We start from the raw sequence: 24,931 nt of genomic DNA, 5'->3' as shown, positions 1-24,931 counted from the left end.
AATTTGAGCCCATGTCGCGTTCCATCTTTGTGGCACTTAGGTGTCTTGTACATACTCTCAGCTGGCATTTTAAGAGCCCATGTCGCGATCACTCTGTTTTTCAACTTGCTTCATTTAATTCTACTTTTATACCCCATATACTTAAAATGATTTATTAGCATTCTAATAAAATTTATAAAATCTGTTCTTATCAGCTTGATCTTATCAGCTTGATACCTGTTAATGCCTGCTCCTGAGGACGTCAACTGGACTTCGAGCCACCTGCTCCCCAGCCGTCGGTAAGTGCTTTAAATTTTCTCTCTGTCCTATACTCTTCTTACTTCCGCTGGAAGAGTGGCCTGCACTGTTTAAACGCACAGTGTATTCGCTGCTCAACCGGCAAAACTTTCGTCTATTGTGACACCAGCCTTAAGCAGGTGCCGACACTAGTCCTTCACTCCTGGTGTGTGCTCGCACCAGGAACTTTCTTCCTCTCCTGACCCCTTCTTGGTTGGTAGCTTTAGCTCCCCAGGGGTTCTTCATCTCCTGCCCTTCTATTCTACACTTTGATCTTGGCCATGCCATCAAGTGATACTGCGGTGACCCTCCTGGTCCCTTTGCGCCCTCCCTATGGGTGCCCACACTGCCTCCCTGTAATCCGGGACTACGTGGACCACAGTGGCCTTTCCAGACATGTTCGGCGCATTCATCATGGCTCCCTATTATTTGAGTGTAGGGCCTGCGGCTTAACTCTGGATGACTTGAAAGCCCTCAAACAGCATCAGGCCAGGAACGCCGCTTGTGCCTCCCAGATCCCTGCAGTCTCTCCATGCTCCAGCCGTGATCCTAGGCAACGTGAACGCCTACCCAACCCCAACAGCCGCCGCCGTCACCGTGTCTCCACTCAAGTTACCGCCACCTGTGCAGAGGGTATGCAACTCGTAGCCTCTATGCCACTGCGGGTTCTTCAGGCCTCACCCCCTATGGGTAATTCCACCCGGAGGCCTCCCAGCTTATCCAACAACAAGTCTCCTACTACTTCCAGTCAGCCTCAACATCCAGCAGAAGAGCCCGTCAACCAAGGCCCACCTCTGGCTTTCACTGGCTCACCTCCCGTGGGCCCCCCTGCCACCCAGGTTCACACGCCATCTCGTGCAGCTCGTCGGCGCTGTCGCACCAGGAGAGCCCCTTCCACGCCCTCTCCTCCTTCAGCAAGTACTACTACTGTAGTCCCTCCAGCCGCCACTCCTACAAGCATCAGAGATTCACCTCAGTGTTCACCAGCTCCCGCCACTCCACTCACCATAGCTCCGCTTCCTGCGTCGGTCTGTCAAGAGCCTTCTCACTTGTCAGTTGTGGCCCATCAAGCGGCCACCACCTCATGCACTCCTCCTACAGTTCCATCAGCCCTGTCTACCGTTCCTTCCTGGGTCACTGCCTGGGAAGCTCACTTCTCTTCTGCTACAGACGAAGACATGTTGGAGATGATCCTTTGTGACTTTATGTCACTTGTCCACAACATCTGTGACATAGATCCCACCAACCAACGTCGCACCATTCACCCTCCACCATCTCAAGCTCCCCCAAGTGCTCAGGCAAGCTACATTCAGAAACTCTACCGCACCAACAGGAAACGTGCTTTCGACATGATAACTGGAGGTAGGTCCCGCTATTGTATGATTGACCAATCCACCATATTTGACTATTTTAGCAGCTCCTGTGCCAGCCCGACATCTCCTACCACTCCAATTACCGTTCCGGCTCCCCCTCCAGCCTCGACAGATGATCCGTTCGAAGCTCCTTTCACACCCTCAGAGGTTGCTCGTCGTCTTGCGAAAGGGCAAAAACACTGCCCCTGGCCCGGACAAGGTCCGTTACTTACACTGGCAAAGAGTTGACCCACAGGGAAAAATACTCGCCTCCATCTTTAACGCCGTAAGACGCACTGACCACATCCCTCTGAGTTGGCGTACGTCGTCCACCATTCTTGCATTCAAAAAGGGAAACGCTGACGAGATCCGCAACTGGAGACCCATCTGCCTGATTAATACTATCTGCAAATTATACACCGCCTGCCTGGCAGATCACCTGCTCCTCTGGTGTTCGGCCAACAATCGTCTGTCCAAGGCCCAAAAAGGCTTCCTCCATTTTGAAAGATGCCTAGACCACAATTTTCTGTTTCAGTCTGCGATTCAGGACGCCCGTCGAAAACGCCGGAACTGCTATGTTGCATGGCTTGACATAGCCAATGCGTTTGGCTCAATTCCGCATTCTGTCATATGGGAATCCCTGAAATGGCACGGGCTCCACCCAGATGCTATCACCACCATCCGCCGCTTGTACGAGGGCTTTTCCACCAGCATCCACTCCAGTGATGGCTTCACCCCTCCCATCCAGGTCCAGGCAGGGGTAAAGCAGGGGTGTCCCATCAGCCCCCTTCTTTTTAACCTTGCGCTTGAACCAGTTATCCACCAGCTCCAGTCTCTTGAGGTAGGCTACAGCTTATACAACCACAAGATAGACACCTTGGCATACGCTGACAACATAGCACTGGTGTGTGGCAGTGCAGAAGGTCTCCGCTCCATGCTGGCTAACATTTCCGACTGGGCGACATGGGCAAACATCTCTTTCAACACCCACAAATGTGCCACATTGGCCATTTCAGGTAACCGCAATTCTGATAACTCATTGACTTTTAAAATTAATGACTGTTCCATTCCCAGCCTCAAGTTATCTGAATACTACAAGCACTTGGGTGTCCCCACGGGTTTCGCTAGGAGTAACACGGAAGCCGAGGTCTTCGACTCCATCCTAAGAGACGCCAACTGCCTGGATGCCTCACGCTTAGCTCCATGGCAGAAGATCAATGCTCTGAAAACCTTTGTACTTTCCAGATTACCATTCCATCTCACCCTCGGGTCCACACTCAAGCGTACCCTTGATAAGATCGACATCACCACAAAGAAGCTGGTCAAAAAATGGTTGGGTCTCCCACAACGTGCAAGCCCAGAGGTTGCTTTCCTTCCTCCGTCCCAAGGTGGTGCAGGTGTCATGCCCACGACCATCGTTGGCGATATTGCCCAAGTTAGCCACGTGCTACATCTTTTTGACTCCACAGACCCGGCTGTTTCCAACTTGGCCGTGGCAGCTCTAAACTCTGTGGTAGAACAACGTATCAGGCGCCCCCCATCTATTTCAGATCTTTGTCAATTTCTTAATAGCTCTCTTCCAGATGACAGCGGCTGCACAGACTTCTCATCAGTATGGACAAGACTCCGGATGGCCACACGACGTCTAAGGAAAAAATTAAACATTGAATGGTGTGATGCTGGCCTGAACACTCCTTCCCTCACTTACAATGACTGCATCATCAAAAAGCAGCTTTGCCACCGTAACCTCAGCAGCCTGATGAGCTTGACCTTCCTGGAGAGTTTACTACGAAAGCTGGACCAGGGGAAAGTCTTTCACATTACAGCAGGTAACCCAGCAAGTAATCACTTTTTAGGAAATACGGGAACTACACTCGGTTTGCTGATTGGCGCTTCATCCATCGCGCCCGGCTGAGTGTGGTCCCGCTCCGTGGTCTAAAACGTTTCGGAAGTGGCCCAAGATCCTGCCGCCGCTGTGGATATGCCCAAGAAACCCTCGCCCATGTCTTGTGTCATTGTCCACCCAACTTCTCTACCATAACTAAGAGGCACAATGCCATCCTGGACAGACTTGTAAGGGCTTTTAACCAGAAGGACTCGCAGGTCTTTGTTAACCAACGGTTGCCAGGATACGATGTGAACTGCAGGCCGGATCTTGTAATTCTACACGAACCCACCAAGATGGCTACAACTGTGGACGTCGCCACTCCGTTCGAGAATGGGAGAGATGCATTCAACCTTGCGCAACAGGAGAAAATCCAGAAATATCACCACCTTGTAAACCACCTACGCAAAGAGGGCTACAACACCCACTTGAGTGCGTTCCTGATAGGTGCCCTGAGTGGTTATGACGCAGAGAACAAGTCTACGCTTAAAAGACTTGGTATAGGCAGAAACTACGCAAAACTTATAAGAAAACTCATGGTGAGCAACGCCATACGATGGAGTAGTGAAATTTACCGCATGCATCTGAATGGTCGTCGCCCTTCCTAAATTCCTGTTAATGTGTCAGGCTTGAGCCCTTGTAACCGCGTTCATGTATTTTTTGTCTGGCTTGTGCCCATGTTCTGTTTATTGTTACCTCCGGCTGGCTTGCGCCCATATTCCTCGTGGCTCATCTCTTCTGTACATCTAGCTGGCTTGTGCCCATGTTCCGCGTTGCTGGGCTTTGGTCCTCCCTTCTTTACCTTTGGCTGCCCATAGCCCAGTGCCACCTCCACATAGTCTGGTTATGTCACCAGTCGCTGTGTTCTTTCTCTTTTGTCATGTCTGTAAATAAGTTTTTTGAGTATTTAATATAGGCTTTTTAAATCTGTTTTTATCAGCTTGATGCTTTGGCATTAAGCTGACCACCCTCTCCCGCAAAATTCGCCGACCGGACTCCAAGCCTCCCGCTCCCCGGGGTAAAAACTTTCTTTTTGGTTTTACTTTCCTGCTCCTTCTCACTTCCGCTGGAAGAGTGGCCTGCACGGTTTAAACGCACCGTGTATTCGCTGCTCAACCAGCAAAACTTTTTCTATCGCCTCACTGGCCTTAAGCCGGTGAGCGCACTAGTCTCTTCCCGCAACTAGTGGAACCTAAGGGTCTACCACTCGTAGTCTTTCTCTTCCTCTCCCAGCTTCTCTTGGTTGGCTGCTCTGCACCCCAGGAAGCTATCTCATCCCCTATTTCTTTCTATCTACACATCGATCTTGGCCATGTCCTCCAGTGGCGCCACAGCCACCCTCTTGGTACCTCTGCGCCCGCCCTACCACTGCCCGGCATGCCTGCCCGTGTACCGTGATTACGTTGACCACGGTGAGCTCTCTAGGCATATGCGCCGGATCCACAAGGGCCACCTCCAGTTTGAATGCAGGGTCTGCGGCATTCAATCCGACAAGCTCAAAGAGGTAAAACTCCATCAGGCCAGAGCACAAACTGCTCCGCTCAGCTTCCATCTCTCTCACCCAACTCCATCAGGAACCCTAAGCCACGGGAGAGCATCCTCAATGTGGGTGTCACGAAAGGCCGGAAAAGGGACTATGGTGTGGATGAAGCATTCCTTGCCTCACAGGGTATCACCCCTAGCCGCCAAACACATGAACAACCATCTCACGTCAGTACAACTACTCCGCCCAACGCCACCGGGCCTGAATCTTCAGCCACTCGTCCCGCCAACACGACCATCAGCTCACCGCGAACACGACCATCAGCTCACCGCCATCGACGGCCACCTCTGCCGACTCACCACCACCCCGGCTGAGGCACCCGCGCCGCCGTGGACGCCGGACACCTGTTCTGTCCTCGCCCACTGGCCCACCCGCGGCAACACTGGCAACCAACTCACCATCACCACCATCCGAAGCTGATGACTCTCTACCGCCTCTGAGAAGACGCCCACGCCGCAGTAGACGCCGCTCATCCGCCTCTACCATACCGTCACCCACCAGCCAGCTGTCTACTACATCGGCGCCTACTGCCACCACTACACAGGTGAGTACTCCCTTCCCCCAGCATCTATTCCAGAAGTGTCCAACGCACCGGCCAGCCCACCAGTGCCTCCTGTCCGACCGCACTTACTGCCACCGTTACCATCCGCCGCTCAACTGACTCCTCCGCCGCAGATTCCCACCACTCCAGAGATTCCCACCTGGGCAGCCAACTGGAAACTCCGCTTCGACTCAGCAATCGACGGCGACATGTTAGAGGTCATGGTCGAAGAGCTTGTGTGTCTTGCACAGCATATCTGCTCGGTCTCCGACACCACCATCACGACCAACCATCACACCAACTCCACATCACTGATCGCCGACAACACAAAGCACATTCAGCGTCTGTACAGGCTCTACAGGAAGTAGGCCGTCACCCTGGTCACCGGAGGACAACCCAACTACTGCTAAATCGACAAGCAACACCTCTTCAACCACTTCCACCGCCTATACGCCAACGAGCCTCGTCAGTGTTCGCCTGTCCCCGACTATATTCCATCAGCCAATACTCCTGATCCTACCAACCTACTTACGACTGCTTTTACTCCCGCTGAAGTTAGCGCTCGTCTGAGGAAATGTCGGAATACTGCTCCAGGACCCGACAGCTTGCGCTATTTCCACTGGGCCCGTGTCGACCCGCATGGACACATCCTAAGTAGTGTGTTCAATGCGGTACTTCGTACCGACCACATCCCTCAGGACTGGCAGCGGTCCAATACCATCCTTATCCACAAAAAGGGGGACCTCGACACCATCAACAACTGGCGGCCCATAGCCCTGTCCAATACAATCGGCAAAACCTTCTCTGCCTGCCTCGCCAGCAGACTCCTCGCCTGGTGCACCGAAAATAACATCCTCTCGAATGCGCAGAAAAGATTCCTAAAACACGAAGGTTGTCTTGACCACAGCTTCCTGTTGCAGTCAATCATCCAAGATGCAAGGAGGAAGCGTCGGAACTGCCACATCGCATGGCTTGACATCAGCAACGCCTTTGGTTCGGTGCCGCACGACACTATCATTCGTTGCCTACAGTGGTGTCAACTCCACGAAGAAAGCATTCAGATCGTCAGCAACCTCCTCAGTCACTGCACCACTAGGATACGGGCCAACGACGGGTACACCAACGACATTCCCATCAACTCTGGTGTCAAACAAGGATGCCCACTGAGCCCCCTACTATTTAACATTGTCATTGAAACAGCCATCCGAGGCGTCCAACAACTCCAACATGGCTACAACCTCGCAGGGGAAGACATCAGCATTTTGGCTTACGCAGACGACCTCGTCCTGATCAGCCCCACCCCAGAGGGCCTCCAGTCCCAGCTCGACTGCATCTCCAACTGGGCCGGGATGAAATTTAACCCAGGTAAGTGTGCCACCTTGTCTGTTTCAGGCAAGACCCACAGCACCAGTAGCGACTCCTTCAGTCTGCAAAAGACTGACATTCCACCGTTACGTGAAGGAGGGTCCTACTCCTATTTGGGTATCCCGACAGGCTTCACAACCCACCATACTGACGACGACATCATCACGAAGCTCGAGAAAGACATCCGCTCTCTGGACGAAAGCAAGCTGGCACCATGGCAAAAGTTTAACGCCATCAACACAATGCTACTACCTAGGCTCACCTTCCATCTCCTCCTGGGCTCAAACCCTAAGAAACGCCTAGACAAACTAGACCAACAAATCAGGAAAGCGGCTAAAAAGTGGATGAACCTACCGCAGCGTGCAAGCGCTGAAATCATCCACTTACCATACAACCACGGCGGGGGCAACATTACTCGTTGCAGCACACTCTCAAACATCTGCGAGATCACGCATGGCACGCACCTACTCTCCTCTAGAGACTCAAAGGTGAGACTATTGCATTAACTTTTCTCCGCAGTGTCGTCCGGAAGCGCATCTGTCGAGACCCCACCGACGAGATCTCTGCACCATCTCAACAGTCCATGGACAATGACTTCGGGTATGACCCACCGACATTACTCCACCTGGACCCGCCTCCGTAAAGCCACCCGTAGGCTTCAGAAAACCATGGATATCTCCTGGGCCCTTGTCAACGACTCCATCTCCATCACCTCGGCCGGCCTTCCTATCCCTAGGCACGCCACCTCGAAAACCCTCACCAACCTCGCTAAGAAAGCCCTCCTCAGCAGGCTACTCCAAAAGCCCGACCAAGGAAAGGCCTTCAAAATCACAGCACAACACTACGCCAGCAACCACTTCCTCTGTGATGGCCGCTACACATCCTTTGCTGACTGGAGATTCATCCATAGGGCCCGCCTTAGCGTCATGCCACTACACGGCCATCGTCGCTTTGGCAACCTATCAACCAAGTGCCGACGTTGCGGGTACCCTAAGGAGACCCTGGCCCACGTGATAAATCACTGTAGGCGTAACCTTCACCTGGCCACAGACCGCCACAACACCATCCTGAACAGACTCCGGCGAGCCATAAATAACCAGGACCTCACCGTTCGGTGCAATCAACAGGTCCCCGGATTCGAGGAAAACTGCAGGCCCGATCTCGTCGCCATCAACGACACCACCAAGACTGCCACCATAGTAGATGTCGCAATCCCGTTCGAGAATGGCCACGACGCGTTCAACATAGCCAGATCCACCAAGACCAACAAATACGCTTCTCTCGCTCGCCACTTCAGATCCCAGGGCTACGACACCTTTTGTGACGCCTTTGTGGTGGGCTCCCTGGATGGCTACGACCCAGCCAACATAGCTGTCCTCCAACGCCTGGGCATCGGTAAGAACTATTCTCAGACCATGGCCAAACTGATGGTGAGCGACTGCATCCGCTGGAGTCGTGAGATCTATCTACGGCACCTCGGCCACGAGCAACGTTGTGACCAACGGTCCTACACCCACGCTGCAGAGCCAAACTGCACCAACAACTAATCAAATCTACTTTTTGTACGAGTCCAGCTGGCAATTTGTGCCCACGTCGCGTCCGCCTCCTGATCATGTAAACTTTTTACTATGTTGCAATCTCCATTGGCTGGCACATAGAGCCCATGTCGCGTACTCTCTCTGGCACTTTGTGCCCTTGTCATGTACCGGGCATTTTCAGGCCCATGTTTCATCAACCTGTATATATTTTTCTACTCTTACTCAATTAGCAGGCTTTGTGCCCATGTAACATATATTATTACTTCTGATCTTACATCCCATACTTGTATATAATTTTTAGTAATTAATAAATCGTTTTCAAATCTGTTCTTATCAGCTTGATGCTCTGCCATTAAGCTGATCTCCTGCCATCTTCGCCACGACGACCGGACTCCGAGCCAGCTGCTCCCCGGAACCCTGGTAAGTATATTTTTGGGTTTTCTTTCCTATTTTCTTCTCACTTCCGCTGGAAGAGTGGCCTGCATGGTTTAAACGCACCGTGTATTCGCTGCTTGACTAACAACCTTCTTTCCTATCGCGCCATCAACCTTAAGCTGGTGACCGCTCTAGTCTTCCTCCACTACTAGTGGGAACCTAGGGGTTTACCACTAGCAGTCTGTTCCTCCTCTTCAGACCCTTCTTGGTTGGTAGCACTTAGCTCCCCAAAGGGTTTTTCACCTGCTTTCCTCCTCACTCTCACCACTTTTGATCTTGGCCATGCCCCCCAGTAGTGCCATTGCCACCCTTTTGGTGCCACTTCGTCCCCCCTATCACTGTCCGGCGTGCCTACCCACATATCGTGATTATGTCGATCATGGTGGGCTTTCTAGGCACTTACGCCACATTCACGGGGGACACCTCCAATTTGAATGTCGCATCTGTGGCATACAGTCTGACAAACTGAAGGAGGTTAAACTGCACCAGGCGAGAAGCGACAGCTGTTCCTCACAACTACCAGCCCTCTCACCCAACTCTACTAGAGACCCCAAACCTCGTGCCCGCATCTACAATATAAATGTTGCTGGTGTCTTTCGCCGTAATAGGGACTACGGTATAGATGAGGCCTATCTCGCCTCACAAGGCATCGATCCTGCTCCTGCCGTTGAATCCTCTTTTTCAGCCACCACCACCACTTCACCTGATCACAATGGCAAACCCAACTTTGGGACCATCGAGGACCAAACCTCAACGCCGGCTCAACCTAACTCTACCGCTGGTGACACCCAGGGACTAACACCGACCCAACTCGACCTTACGGATAGCAACAACCGTGCCTCGTCACCGGCCAACGACGACCTACCTCCACTGGTACGACGTCCACGCCGCCGAAAACGCCGAGCTTCTACTACTCCATCGCTTATTAACCAGCCTCCACCTAGGCCTACAGCTGCTCCGCCTACCGACCAGGTAAGCCCCCTTGCTCCCAGTCCCTCAACTAGTCAAGCAAGCTTAACAAGCCCATCTGTGAGACCTATCAGCACCATGCCCCTCGCTCCTGATGACGACCGCTTGGCTCACTGCAGTACCTCCAGCAACGCAGCAACCACACCTCCTGCGCTGGACACCATCATACCACCTGACAGCATCAGTCAACAACCTCCTGTCTCACGCAAGATGCCGGAACCTCCTCCCTGGGTCATAGCCTGGCGAGACCGTTTTGATTGCGCCATGGACGAAGATATGCTGGAGGTAATGGTAAACGACCTGGTCAACCTCGCTCGAAGCATGATGCCACAACACCATCGCAACGCCAGCCGCAACACCATCACACCCGTCGTCAACAGGCACATCGACCTCAAGCCCAAACCAACAGGTCACGCCACTACGACTCCGTTGCAGCCAGTAGAATCCAACGTCTGTTTCGGATCAATAAACGCAAGGCGTTTGACGAGCTTACAAAAGGTACTTCACGGTTTTGCCAAATCGGTAAGGATACGTTAACAAACCACTTTTCTACCATCCATAGCCCATCAACTACCGACCCGTCGAATATCCTATTACCACGGCCCCAACGCCATCATCGGATGATCCACTTATCCATAACTTCACCCCCCAAGAAGTTGCGACCAGACTCGGCAGATGTCACAACACCGCCCCAGGTCCAGACGGTATTCGTTACTACATCTGGAGACGCCTGGACCCACAGGGACACATCCTGTCGGCGCTCTTCAATGCCGTCCAGCGTGTGGGAGCCATCCCCCGTGCATGGAAAACTTCCACTACAATATTACTCTTTAAAAAAGGTAATCCCGATGATCCACGCAATTGGAGACCCATCGCCCTCGCAAATACCCTGGGCAAAATATATTCTGCATGCATTGCCAAACGCCTACTCCAGTGGTGTGAAGATAATAACATCATATCTAACTCCCAGAAGGGCTTCATGAGGCACGAGGGTTGCTCGGAACACACCTTTACCCTTCAGTCAGCCATCCAGGACGCCAGACGCAAGAATAAGGAATGCCATGTTGCATGGTTGGACCTTGCCAATGCGTTTGGCTCTGTTCCCCACCACACTATTTTCAGCTGCCTTCAATGGACTGGTCTCGGTGCCGCCTCCATCCAATGCATCAGGGATCTCTTACTCAACTGCCACACCCGTGTCCGCACCAGCTCCGGATTCACCGACCACATACAAATTAAATCTGGTGTGAAGCAGGGCTGCCCTTTGAGCCCAATTCTTATTTAACATCGTCATGGAACCTGCGCTTCGCCTTGTCACCAGCCAACAGCTTGGATACCAACTTCACGGTCAATCCATCTCTACGCTCGCATATGCGGACGACATCACCATCATCAGCGCCACAGCTCCAGGCCTACAAGCCCAACTTAATCTGCTTTCGTCCTGGGCACAAAGTTGTGGTCTCAGCTTTAACCCAACAAAGTGCGCCTCCCTCTCCGTGGCAAGCAAGTATTGTTGCAATGAAGAAATCAACTTTACTATTCAAGGCGGCAGCATCCCTCGCCTCAACAAGAACGACTACTAAATCCACTTAGGGATACCGACCGGGTTTACGCTGGGCCTAACTGCCATCGAAACCGCCGACAGTATCATTAAGGACATCAAAACCATCGACAGCTCGCTTCTGGCCCCGTGGCAGAAAATCGATTGCGTGAACACGTTCCTAACGCCAAGACTCACCTTCTACCTTACCTTGGGCACGGTACCGAAAAAGAAACTCGACAAAGTCGACAAAACCCTAAGACGCGCCGTCAAAAGGTGGCTGCACCTGCCCCAACGGGCCAGCGTAGAAGTTGTGCACATGCCGCACAGCCAAGGGGGCGCTAACGTCGCACCTTGTAACATAATGGCCGACATCGCCCAGGTAAGTCACGCCACACATCTTTTTTCCTCTAGGGATCCTACTGTCACAAGCCTAGCCCTTAGGACCCTGCAACTTGTCACAGAGAAACGTATTCGCCGCAAGCCCTCCAGCACTGACCTTTGCACTTACCTCTCCGGATCAATGGAAGGCGAATTTGGTTGTGATCCATATGACATTCCCTCTTTCTGGACCCGTCTTAGGATGGCCACCAGACGTCTACAAAAGCGGATAAATCTCGTTTGGCGCCCAGGCGAAAACGACACGCCTACCTTATTTGTCAATGGACGACCAGTGTCAAGCGCCGCTTCCTCAAAGGCAGTCACAGAAGCCGTCAAGTCGACATTCCTGGATTCTCTACTACGTAAGCCCGACCAGGGTAAGACTTTTAAAATTATTTCAGGCAATCATAATAGCAACCATTTCCTCAGCGACGGAAAGTACACAAGATTTGCAGATTGGCGCTTCATACATCGGGCCAGACTCAGCGTTGTGCCACTACGTGGGCTCCGAAGATTCGGCCACGCCAGTCAACTCTGCCGGAGATGCCAGAAACACCGTGAAACGCTGGCCCACGTTATTAATCATTGCCCGCCAAACTTCGCTCAAATAACACGTCGCCACAACGCCATACTCGACCGCCTAGTCAACTCATTTGACCACAACAACCTGGAAGTATACGTTAATAAACAAGTCCCTGGTTACCCTGGCAACTGTCGCCCTGATTTGGTCGTGCTCAACTCCAGCCCCAAGACGGCGACTGTCATCGACGTGGCAACGCCATTCGAAAATGGTGCCGACGCTTTCAGCCGTGCCCGCAGCGAAAAAGTTAATAAATACCGTGAACTGACTGAATACCTGAAATCCAAGGGCTACGACACATTCACCGACGCCTTCATTGTCGGTGCCCTTGGAGGTTTCGACGCCGCAAATGAGAGCACACTGCAACGTCTAGGTGTGAGAAGAAACTACGCGAAGATAATGAAAAGACTCATGGTTAGTGACTGCATTAGAGGCAGTAGGGTCATTTATACGAACCACCTTTGTGGACAACTCCAGCGTCAACACCAGTAACCACTCCTACTTTTGTTGTTCCCACTGTAGCTGACTATGCGCCCTTGTATCGCGTGTTTCGCGTTTGAGGCTCTGCCTCTTTCTTTGTATTATTACTTACTTACTGGGTTAATCACCCCATTGTATCTATCACTGGCAGGCTAGTGCCCATGTGCTTACATTGTAAATACCTCTTGGTAACTTTTGTACATTTTTTATTTGATCCATAATAAATGGCTTTTGAATCTGTTCTTATCTTGAGCAGAGAAATTGTGAGTTTGTGTGCTCCCGAAAATCGCGAAGTTTTGAAGGATTACCTAATCTTTAGCTTGTGTTCCTTATACCGTTGGATTCATCTCATTGAGAAGAATAAGATGATGTCACCCAAGTGAGGACCAGTGCCGAATTTTGGGAACTACGAGGGTCCGAAGTGGAGGAAGTTTGAAGACCGGTCAACCGGACTCTTCATCCGCTAAACCGGAACTGTTACCGGATCACCAATCCTCATATGCATGTGAGTAAACAATAAAAATTTTTAGACAATAGGACCAGGATTTTAGGAGATATAGAGACTTAAACTCTGGATATGGACGGAATTCGGCGGGCCGCATCGGGCTTGAGGTTGAAACTTTTTATTTTTTGTGAATACCATCAGCAGGATGGTGTTTTAAGTAACCTTGTGTAAAATTTTGGTAAGGTTCTGCTGTATAGTTTTTAAATTAGGACAGTTTTTATTTTTCATCATTTGTTAAACTGTAACGGTTAAGTGCTTAACGGTCGTTGCCATAGCAACACCTGGTTGTCTAGGCAACGCTCCTACTTAACGCGCGCATGTTTTGACTAGTGTCGGACGCGTGATTGTGTTGATGTTTAAGGATGGGGGAAGCTGGTGCTTCGACTAGTTAGGGGGCAACAGGCCCGGACCCTATCAAGGGGATAGGGATGGCTGCTGTTGCTATTAATAGTAGTGATAAGGGAAAGGTTCTAAGCATTGAGGACGACTTCTTCCTGTCGTCAGAAAAGACGGAAAAAGAGGAAGAAAGTGAAATAGAGGAAGAAGAGGATGGGGAAAACGAAAGAGAATTAAAAGAGATAGAGAAACTACAAGAATACAAGGAAGTTAGATCAATAAGAGTACGGGTTGATGGGAAAATAGAAATAAAGGAACTAGTTCATGAAATAAGTGCAAAACTGGGCGAAACAGGAGCAATTCATCAGATTTGCTTCCAACCAGGGAACATAGTGGAGATAACATTAAAATTATTTCCTCCCCGATAAGATTCTCTTTATCTTTAATTGAGTTTAAAGGAAAAAACATATGAAATCGAAAGTATAGAAACCGAACTACTAAGTATAACATTAAAATATGTACCGGGAGAATATAAAGAGCATTTATTAAGAAAGGCAATGTCTATGTATGGTAAAGTGATAAAAATAACACCGAAATACCATCCGGGAGAGCCAAAAATTCAAAATGGCACATTCACCGTGGTGATGGAAACGAGAAAGAGATTACCAAACTTCATAGAAATATTTGGAAAAAAGATTCAACTATACTACCCGGGTCTTAGAGAACAATGCAGGAAATGCAAAAAACTAGATCATAAAGCTCGTGAGTGCAATATTAAAGCCTGTCACAGGTGTGGAGTTACTACACACCTAATAAAGGATTGCCCGAATTGCCCACAATGCCTGAAAGAACATAAGGGAGGCTGCAAAAAGCCTACTTTTGCAGAGATTCTTCAAAGAGGATTCCCGAAACCAAAAAAGAACACAGAAAAAAGAAAGGAAAATGAACAAGGGAAAACGGAAGGAAAAGAGACAGAAAAGCAGACAGAGACGAAAATAGAAACTCAGAAGAAACAGGACGAAATAAGAGAACACGAAAAACAAGAAAACAAAACGAAAGAGCGCGAGAATGAAACAAAAAACACGGAAAAGCAAAATAAGCAGATTGAAAAAAAGGAAAAACAAGTAATTACAAATGAAGAAGAGAGAAGAGAAGAAGGAAAACACAAAGAAAAAGATGAAAAGGGACACGAGGAAAAGGAGGAGGAGATGGAAGTTGATAGAATAAGCAGGAAACGAACGAGAAATAAGCAGGAAAGAGAGAATGGAAAAAAGAGAATAGGAAAGATAAACAAAAAGCCAGACGATGGATAAAAGCCTAAAAATTGGTTTTGTAAATATCTCTTGGCTTCAGAGATAACTATAAAAGGATCATGATGGCAAATTTAAGTCAAATTGAACAGATAGATATATTGGGACTTCAGGACACAAACATTAGAGACTAACGATTTAAGAGAACTAAGGAAGTTATTCCACGAATTCAACATTTATGCTTCGTTCACGATTAGAAGAAGCACGGGTGTGATCACAATGATAAGAAAAACGTTAAAGGTTCAAGATTTCACCACTGATTCGAGGGGAAGAACCCTGATTGTGGATATCAAATTAGATGACAGATTCTTAAGAATAATTAATCTTTATGCGCCGACAAGAGCGGCAAAGAGGAAAGAATTTTTTGAGAATTTAAGCAGATTTCTCTATACAGACAGAGAAGTATGTCTGTTCGGCGATTTCAACAATGTTATGGAAGAGATTGATAAGAACTCGACCCTCTTCCCAGACGGATCACGCCAGACACTATCCAAACTGATAGTTGACTTTGACCTGACTGACATATATAGAAAACAGTACCCCGATTACCCGGGATATACTTGGAAGGGAAGAAATATCGAAGAGAGACTTGATAGAATATACACGAATATGAAAAATTGGAAGACAAAAAGTATAAGATGCTATGATCTTGGCAAGAATAATTAAACTAACAGACCATAAATTTATAGAGGCCATAATTAAACTAGAGGAAAATGAAAAATTTAAAAAGAACATCAAAATAACGAAAGAAATTTTAGAAAGTGATGATTTTATAAAAGGAGTAAAAAGAATTATAGATGAATTAAAAGAAGAAATAACAGAAGATAAATGGGAGAGAAGTAAGAAGGAAATTAAAGCGATTACTGAAAGACAATGGAACAGGATAAGGAAAAACATTTTTTCCAAAAGGAAAAAGTTACAAAGAGAATTAACCAGAGCGATTATTTCGAAAAAAGGTCACGAAGAAATCAGTAAATTAGAGACAGAAATTGCAAAAGAAATGGAAAGTAAATGCATAGAAAATTACACAAGATACAAAATGAAAAGGCTAGGTAGTGGTAGAGAAATTGAAACCAGCGTATACGAAAGAAGAACCAAAAAGAGAGAGCAAATCAAGATCTATGAAATTGAAAAAGACAACAAGAATATGAAAGACAAAAAAGAAATAAAAAATAAGTTTTACAACTACTACAAAACTTTGATGAGTAAAGTTCCATACGACGAAAGTGGATGGGAAAGAATAACAAGATGTATAACACCGATAAAAAGTAAAAATGAAAGCATAATTGATAAGTAAATTACGAAAAAAAAAATAAAAAATGCTATTATGCAATTAAAAATTAGAAAAGCGCCGGGGACGGACAATATACCGCCAGAGATGTATATATATTTCAATGAGGACTACACAGAGATACTATTTGACCTGTATAATAATAAAAAATTCACGAAAAGCTTTAACGAAGGAAAAATGGTATTGATTAGGAAAAAAGAAGAAAAATGTACTGTTGCAGACTATAGACCTATTACGTTATTAAACTACGACTTTAAGATTTATAGTTATATCATTGCAAAAAGATTAGAAGAACTATTTAAGGATGAAATTGTTAAAACTCAAAGTGCGGGAATAAAAAATAGATTAATACAAAATAACCTAATCTTTATGACTTTAGCTACCGAGGTCTGCAAAGAAAAACAAATTCCACTCTCAGTACTACAAATAGATATTGCTAAGGCCTTTGACAAAGTAAACAGAGAGATACTTTGGAGACTATTGAGTAAATATAGGCTGAATGTCAAAGAAATTAAAATGATAAAACAACTTTACGAACAGGCCTATGACGATAATTTCGGTAAACAATGAACAGACTGACCCGATTGATTGCAAGGTTGGTGTACGTCAGGGGTGTCCGTCATCGATGATTCTCTTTGTTGTGTATATTAACCTGCTACTTAAGTACATTCAAAATAATGAAATGATAGGAAGTATGTATATTCCGGGTTTGAGGGAAAAGGTAAAATTTGTCAGTCATGCTAATGATATAAGCTTCTTTGCAACAAATAAATTCTCTCTTGAAAAAATTCATGAAGCCTTAAATGACTTCAGCAAGCTTACTGGAATGAAGATCAATCAGAACAAAAGTAAACTCCTAAAGATTTATGGGAATATAGACAACCCACAATTAAAGTACGAAAGAGTCAAATGCATGAAAATTCTAGGAGCCTGGATAGGAGAAGACGCAAAACAGAAAAATGTGGATTTAATGTATAAAAATATAGAAGAAGCAATATCAGAATGGAACTATAAATGGTTATATCTGCCGGAAAGGATAACAGTGGTTAATAAATTAACGATACCAAAAATAGTTTATTTATTGTATGTGACTGATTTGAGTAACGATGATATTAAAAAGCTAGAAAGACCCATATATAAATATATATGGAATAGTGAATATGAACCACTGAGCAGAAAAATAATGAGGAGTGAAATAAAGAATGGTGGGTGGAAAATAAAGGACCTAAAAGTGTTTAAAGAATCACTAGTGATTACCACCTTTATAAACAACCTTAAAGAATAAAATCACCCGATTTACTATGTTATAAGATATATTTTAGGACCAACCACAAATAGAATTGCACTACAACAAACAAAATATCCGTTTGTAGTAGACGACAATAAAAAATACAGAAAATGGAGAAAAAGTATAGAGATAATATTAAACAGAGAGCCTGAAATGGGAAACGAAAGGCAAAAAATTAGACCTAATAGAATCTACAGAATGTTATATAAGCAAAAAGATAATGAAATAATAAATGATACGACCATAAACTGGACAATGACATGGAAAAATATAAACAATCTACCGGCAGAGTGGAGGAGAGGTTTCATGGCGAATTATCAACGAGATAATAATGTGTAGGGAATACCTACATAAATATAATATGACGAGGCAGGCAAGGTGTACAATATGTAGATATATAGAATCAATTACCCACATCTTCTTCACTTGTCAAACGGCCAGAAGTGTGTGGGCATGGATGAAAACTATTTATAAGGAAGACTTGGATTGGCCTCAAGTAAAGTATCAGTATAACTATAAAACTAAGAACCAAAACACTTATATGCTAAATTGGATGGTGGGACTCACCAAGAGGTACCTGTGGAAAGCAAGATGCCTGGCGACATTCGAAAGAAGAAGGATAAATCCGACCCTAATAGTAACAAAAATAAAGGAAGAAGCTAAAATCAAATTAAGAAGAGACGAAGAAAAACTAAGTGATAGTGTATGGAACAACTATTACAGGGGAACTGAAAATGTGATATGGAAAAAAGATGGCGCCCACAACTTACGGTATATATATGTACATAAATAACAATAAAAATGAACAAAACAAAAAAACCAATAACAAAAATATACAACAGTTAAACTGTGTATAACAACAACATGTATATGGATATAAATAAATAAATAATTAAATTTCTTTATAAATATTTGTAACTTTTAGAAAGTTCAATAATTTATCAACATTTGGCCTCTGGCCCAAAATCTCTTTAAAACTTGCATTTCCAAAATGCTGCCTACGAATCCGTTCAGAGGCGATGCAATTGCTCAGTATGTGCTTAACACTTACATTACAGTTGCAATACTGACATACAGGCTGGTCATCACCCTTCAAAAGGTATTGATGAGTCAGTCGAGTATGTCCAATTCTCAAACGAGTAAGAATGACCTCAGATCTCCTGTCATAAGGTTTCTTCTGTGTCCAATTTTCTATCACAGGTTTGATCTCGTGTAGTTTATTGTGGACTTGTGCGTTCCACACATTTTGCCATCTCTCCTCTAGTCGTTTTTTAACAACTAGCTTCAAGTCACCTCCTTCAATATGCATTGTATGCTGAGAAGGACTTGCTGACTTTGCAGCTGCGTCAGCTTCTTCATTCCCTCTTATACCTACATGGCCTGGGACCCAACAAAATTTTATAGAGAAATTCCTCGCAAAAAGATGGCAAATCAGCTTACGAATTTTAATCACTATGGAGTGAAAACTAGGTTCATACGAGATCAAAGCCTGAAGTGCACTAACTGAGTCAGTGTAAATCACGCAGCAACGATGACCTTTCCTATTTATATACTTTAGGGCTAAATAAATAGCCTGCAACTCCGCAGTAAAAATGGAAGAATTCGGTGGTATTTGTTCTGCCACGATTTCATCCTGGCAAACAAAGGCTAAGCCAACATAGTCATCCGATTTAGATCCATCGGTGTATATAGGAATTAAATTCCTGTCACGATGTTGAATTTCTGCGAAGTGCTGTCTATAAACGTAGTCTGGAGTGGTTTCTTTTAAAAACTGCTTTAAGCTTAAATCAACGTTTATCACAGGAATTGACCAAGGTGATATATTATCGACCTCGACCTGCGAAATGTTGCTTGTGTCCAGGTCAATCGTGCTGCTTACATTCTCCATTCTTATGTCAAATGTAGGGACACTACTTGGGCGAGCTGCAAATAATCTCCTCAGCTGACTATCTGAACAATCAGCTAAAAGTTTATTTTGAGATCTCTGTTTAATGTAATAAAAAAGAGACAACTGTTCTCTCCTAAGAGATAGTGGAGGCTCATGAGCATCCACATACAAACTTTGTACAGGAGAAGTTCGAAACGCACCAGTGCACAAACGCAATGCTTGATGGTGGATTGGATCCAGCATCCGAAGAGTAGATTCACGTGTAGAGCCATACACAACGCATCCATAGTCCAGCTTAGAGCGAACAAGGGCCCTATAAATCCTGAGCATAGAACATTTGTCTGCTCCCCAGGATGAGCAGCACAGTACCTTTAAAAGGTTCAGAGATTTTAAACATCTACTCTTCAAATTGCGCAAGTGTGATAAAAACGTCAGTTTTTGGTCAAACACAACACCCAAAAACTTTGCCTCATTGACTATTGGGATTTTAACCCCATTTAGGTGAATTTCCGGGTCCAGGTGCAAACCACGCCTTCGGCAAAAGTGGATACAGGAGGTCTTCTCTGCATTAAAAGTAAAACCATTGATCTTGGACCAATTGTCTATGCGGTTTAGCGAGGTTTGCAGCTGTCTCTCGATGAAACCCATGTTACTAGACTGGCAGGAGATCTGAAAGTCATCCACATACAGAGTGTGTTTCACACTGGGAGGAAGACACTTAGCTATGCTGTTAATTTTTACTAGGAACAGAGTCACACTCAAAATACAACCTTGAGGAACACCTTCTTCTTGTGTGAAAGGCCTAGAAAAAGTGTTGCCCATCCTGACTTGGAATCTACGATTCTGCAGGAAGTTTTTTATAAAAATTGGCAAATTACCCCGCAATCCGAATTTGTGCAGATCACGGAGTATACCGTATCGCCAGCAGCGATCGTAGGCCTTCTCTATATCAAAAAACACAGACACTAAGTGCTGCCGTCTAACAAACGCTTCGCGTATAGATGTTTCAAGAATTACTAAATTGTCTGTGGTACTTCTGTTCCTACGGAATCCACTCTGATGTGGTGAAAAGTAGTTCTTTTCCTCTAAGAGGAACATCAGGCGTCTGTTTACCATTCTCTCGAAAAGTTTGCAGAGACAACTAGTCAGAGAAATTGGTCTATAATTAGAGGGATTCTTGTGGTCTTTACCTGGCTTGGGTATGGGAATGATGATAGATAGCCTCCAAGAGTCTGGAAAAGTATGTTCTGTCCATATTCTGTTAAACAGATTCAGAAGATTACTGAGGGAATTGTCTGATAGATTTTTAATCATGCTGTAGTGGATTTTATCCGGGCCTACAGCAGTATTCCCCGAGCGAGAGATTGCTGTACATAGTTCTATTCTGCTGAATGGCACATTATATTCCTCATTAGATGGAGAGTGGAAGTTTAGATATTGTTTTTCAGATTGCACTTTGTAAGCCTGAAAATCCTTTGTATACATACTATTGCTGGATGAGGACGAAAATGTTTCACCCAAACAATCAGCAATACCTTTTATGTCACTGATTATTGTGCCATTATTTTCCAGCATGGACAGAGAGTGAGAAGCATATTTTCCATTAATTTTATGGATTTTATCCCAGACCGCTTTTGAGCTGGTGGAAGATGTTATGCTAGATACATACTTCCTCCATGAATCCCTTTGGCTTTGCCTCCTTATTTTTCTGGCATTTGCCTTTGCTTTTTTAAAAGCTATCAAATTCTCAGCAGTGGGGTATCTTCTGAAGATCCCCCATGCTTTCTTTTGTTTTTTAAATGCTACCTCACAATTTTGATCCCACCATGGTTTCGGATGTTTTGGATATCTGGTTGACGTTTTCCCCATTGTTTTTTCGGCTGCCTGAATAATACTCGATGTGACAACTTCTACTGCATCATTGATATCGGCAGTATTGACCATTTCCTCAGTGATGTTAGCCAAAGAGGAAAATGTAGGCCAATCTGCCGTTTCAAATTTCCAGCGTGGTGGACGGGCTGTTTCACAGCTTTCTCTGCCTCGATATTTTAAAAATATTGGGAAGTGGTCACTAGAGAGTGGATTAGATCCAACTCCCCATGTAAATGCTGAAAACAAGTTTGGGCTAGCTAATGATAAATCAATGGCAGTAAATGTTCTTGTTGGGGCATGGAAGTATGTCACTTCTCCGGTATTAAATATATACAGTTGGTGATTGCCTATAAATCTCTCAATGGCCCTGCCACGACGATTGATGTCGGGACTGCCCCACATTGGATTGTGACCATTGAAATCACCAAGTAGAAAGAATGGAGTTGGCAGCTGTTCAACCAAGGCATCCAATTCATCGTCATTGACTCTGACATCTGGTGGCAAGTATATCGAACAAACTGTGACAGTAACGCCAATTGAAATTCTGACTGCCACAGCTTGCAGTTCTGTTGTTATTTGTACCGGTAAAGACGGGATGCGGTTTGAAACCAGTACAGCCACACCTCCACTGGCGCGGGTGTGGCTGTCGTCATCTTTACGGTAAAGATCGAATCCTTTTAAAGAAATTCTTTCTCCAGGTTTTAGATGTGTTTCCTGGAGTGCCACGCAGAGAGATGAGGTAGAGTATGTCAGGTGTTTAACGTCAGAGAAGTTGTTGCGGAAACCACGACAGTTCCATTGGATTATTTTATAATCCATTATGTGTTTGAGGTAGCATTCTTTGCGAGGGTATCCCTCTTTAATTTAACAGGGGGTCTCTCTTTTGGAGGTGACTTTGGTTTCGTAACCTCCGTATTAGGCTCTTCGTCAGATATGTCAGAAAACTCACTCACAGATTGAGCTTCTGATTTTTTTGAAACTTTAGAGAGGGCTGCTTTCACTCTTTGTTTGTTAAGTGGGTTCTTACTGGCTTTTTTAGAACCCACATTTCTGGTTGTTACCCCTGATTTACTTACAGAGGTTTTAGTCTTTGTGATCTCCTTTTCTTCTGATTGGGTAGATGGGATCAATAAGCATCTTGCATGGCGTGTAAAAGATTCGCTTGGGAATACAGAAATATCTGTTTGAACCTCACGTGTCGTAGTAGATTTCAACACGGCAGCAAATGTCTTTTGTTGCATAGGTGCACTTGGAGTGACCATGCGACGAGCCTCTGGATATGATATGTTTTTCTCAGTTTTTACCCGTTGAATTTCTTTTTCTCTTTGCCATGCAGGGCATTTCCGGGAGTAGGAAGGATGGGCATCTTTGCAGTTCACACAGTGTGGAGTACTTTTACATTCAGTACTGTCGTGACCTTCAGTTCCACACTGTGCACATAAGCTTTTGCCTCGGCAAGACGTCTGAGAATGTCCAAATCGCTGGCATTTAAAGCAACGCAGCGGATTTGGAATATACGGACGAACTGCACAGCGCAGATACCCGGCTGTAACAAAGGATGGCAATGCAGGGTTGTTGAACGTGAGGATTAAATGTTTTGTGGGTATCAACTTCCCGTCTCGGCGGATCGAAATGCGTCGAACGGAAGTGACACCTTGGTCTGAGAGGCCGATCTGAATGTCTGATTCGTCTTCAGACATTAAGTCAAACTCAGATATCACACCACGTGATGAGTTCAAACTTACGTGTGGTGTGACCGAAATTGCCATGTCTCCAAGAGTCTTCATTGACAAAAGCTTTACTGTTTGTTGAGGAGAGGCTGTTTCTACTAGTAGATCCCCTGACCTCAATTTTTGCGTTTTTTTTAAATGCCCGATGGTTGATTCAAATAGCTTTTGAATCAAAAAAGGAGAACACTTAGCAAGGGGTTTTTCTCCAGTTGCATGTACTATTAAGTAAGCGGGTTGGCTGGAGGTCTGGTTCTTTGTCGCTTGTTTGTTGTTTTTAGGATCCATATTTAAGAATTAATATTCAGCTCCTAGTGACCCCACCCACCATGGAGTCCAACAAGGGGATGCCGTCACATGGGAGACTCCCATAGACCGTCACACCAGGGTTTCCCAGGAGCTATACCCTCACAATGCAGTCAAGAAGAGCACATCTTGTCTGACGTGTCTGCCCGGTCTGCATCGATCGGTTGACTCCAAGCCGAGGTCAACAATGACTCAACGACCAGCCGATTGACTCAAACGGAGCCTGATTTGAGCCTCCCGTTTATCCGAAGCAGGGGCCAAAGCAGTGTGTTGGGGATGGTATGTTGCCCCTCAACTACCAGGATCCCCCTTTCCGGCATACGGGACACCACGCACGGCAAACACGTGGGTGGGCGTTCAGATCCCAGCGATGGTAAAGAAGAGTTTCTAAACCATCTCTGGGAGGTCCCCTCACCACGGACAGGAACCCCCATCGAGGGGAAGAATAGACGAAGAAAAACTAAGTGATAGTGTATGGAACAACTATTACAGGGGAACTGAAAATGTGATATGGAAAAAAGATGGGAATGACTTCATCTTTAGAGATGATTGGTAGAGGTTAACACTATAAGTCTTTAGTACTCCCCATAGTTGGGAGTATATAAATGAAGATTAATTTCTTTGTACTGTGTAAATATGTTAATGTTTAAAAATGACAATGTTAATTTTAAGTTTATTGTATCTCCCTAGAACTCCACATTGGAGAATGTAATAGGGAAAAGCCTCTTAGTTTAATATGTAGTAAGCTAAGTCAAGCTTACTTTTCTAATGCTGTTAGAGTGTTTAAATGTCTAATGTTCACGATGTTAAGTCCACTTCTTAACGTCAAATTTGTTGGTATAAGTAGCTTTAAAACTAAAAGCTACTATCAAATGTAAATAGAATTTTTCGTACAATGACTATTATATGTTATTGCTAAAAAATGTTAATGTTTATTTTAAGATTACTGTATCTCCTTAGTACTCCAAATTAAAGAAGTGCTAGAGAAGGGCCTCTTTGTTTATTTCCTATTATAGTAAGCTAAGTCAGGCTTACTTTTCTTACTGTGGTGGAAGTGTAATACGTTTGATGTCTACGATGTTAAGAGCCTTTCTTAACGTAAACTAGTTGATGTAAGTAGCTTTAAAACTAAAAGTTACTATTAAATGTAAATAGAATTTTTGTATGCTGACTTTTAAGTTTGAATGTAATAGTGATTCTTGTTAATAAGTCTGTTGTTTTAAAAACAACTTGCCTGCTTCTAAACATGATAATTGTACAAATCAAAGTTAATTGTTGTTTTTGTTAACAGAGCTGGACTTGTTACTGAATATGGGCAAAATGCCCCATGTAAAAATGATTGTGAATAATAAACTTTAATTTACCAGTATCTGTTCTTATCAGCTTGATATCTGATAGGGCCCCCATCGGGGGCCTTGCATATATCATCTGATTTTTGAAAACAGGCAGGGAACGGGGGCTTGCTCCCTCCCGGCCACGGGTTGCCCGAGTATTGCACTACATCTCGGGATAGCCCACCCCTT

General features: G+C 45.5%; 4 protein-coding genes and 1 pseudogene across 4 annotated transcripts; all 5 read left to right on the top strand.

Annotated features, from left to right (window-relative positions):
• The first annotated feature begins 557 nt into the window (after positions 1-557).
• On the top strand, positions 558-3,543 carry LOC136989071 (uncharacterized). The gene is made up of 2 exons (XM_067287201.1): positions 558-1,638; positions 1,691-3,543. The coding sequence occupies exons 1-2, from the start codon at positions 558-560 to the stop codon at positions 3,541-3,543; spliced, it is 2,934 nt and encodes a 977-aa protein (XP_067143302.1).
• Positions 3,544-11,196: 7,653 nt separating this feature from the next.
• On the top strand, positions 11,197-12,897 carry LOC136988922 (uncharacterized protein T26G10.4-like). The gene is made up of 2 exons (XM_067286968.1): positions 11,197-11,407; positions 11,498-12,897. Exons 1-2 carry the CDS (start codon positions 11,197-11,199, stop codon positions 12,895-12,897), a joined length of 1,611 nt encoding a protein of 536 aa, XP_067143069.1.
• A 1,386-nt stretch (positions 12,898-14,283) lies between these two features.
• Positions 14,284-15,039, top strand: LOC136988842 (uncharacterized). Its single transcript, XM_067286861.1, has one exon. It carries the CDS (start codon positions 14,284-14,286, stop codon positions 15,037-15,039), a length of 756 nt encoding a protein of 251 aa, XP_067142962.1.
• Positions 15,040-15,679: 640 nt separating this feature from the next.
• On the top strand, positions 15,680-16,333 carry LOC136988762 (uncharacterized protein PF3D7_1120000-like). The gene has a single exon (XM_067286755.1). It carries the CDS (start codon positions 15,680-15,682, stop codon positions 16,331-16,333), a length of 654 nt encoding a protein of 217 aa, XP_067142856.1.
• Positions 16,334-24,758: 8,425 nt separating this feature from the next.
• On the top strand, positions 24,759-24,931 carry LOC136989995 (U2 spliceosomal RNA; annotated as a pseudogene).

This window comes from Centruroides vittatus, unplaced genomic scaffold, assembly GCF_030686945.1.
Source record: "Centruroides vittatus isolate TY-2023 unplaced genomic scaffold, ASM3068694v2 contig_103, whole genome shotgun sequence".
Taxonomy (NCBI): domain Eukaryota; kingdom Metazoa; phylum Arthropoda; class Arachnida; order Scorpiones; family Buthidae; genus Centruroides; species Centruroides vittatus.
Note: the sequence above shows the minus strand (reverse complement) of the source record. Positions and strands in the feature narration are given on the sequence as shown.

Coding starts and splice junctions, on each gene's coding strand:
- LOC136989071 (XM_067287201.1), top strand. CDS start 558: ATGCCATCAAGTGATACTGCGGTGACCCTCCTGGTCCCTTTGCGCCCT. Junction 1,639..1,690: donor TTTCGACATGATAACTGGAG/GTAGGTCCCGCT, acceptor TGACTATTTTAG/CAGCTCCTGTGCCAGCCCGA.
- LOC136988922 (XM_067286968.1), top strand. CDS start 11,197: ATGGAACCTGCGCTTCGCCTTGTCACCAGCCAACAGCTTGGATACCAA. Junction 11,408..11,497: donor CGCCTCCCTCTCCGTGGCAA/GCAAGTATTGTT, acceptor AAATCCACTTAG/GGATACCGACCGGGTTTACG.
- LOC136988842 (XM_067286861.1), top strand. CDS start 14,284: ATGTCTATGTATGGTAAAGTGATAAAAATAACACCGAAATACCATCCG.
- LOC136988762 (XM_067286755.1), top strand. CDS start 15,680: ATGATCTTGGCAAGAATAATTAAACTAACAGACCATAAATTTATAGAG.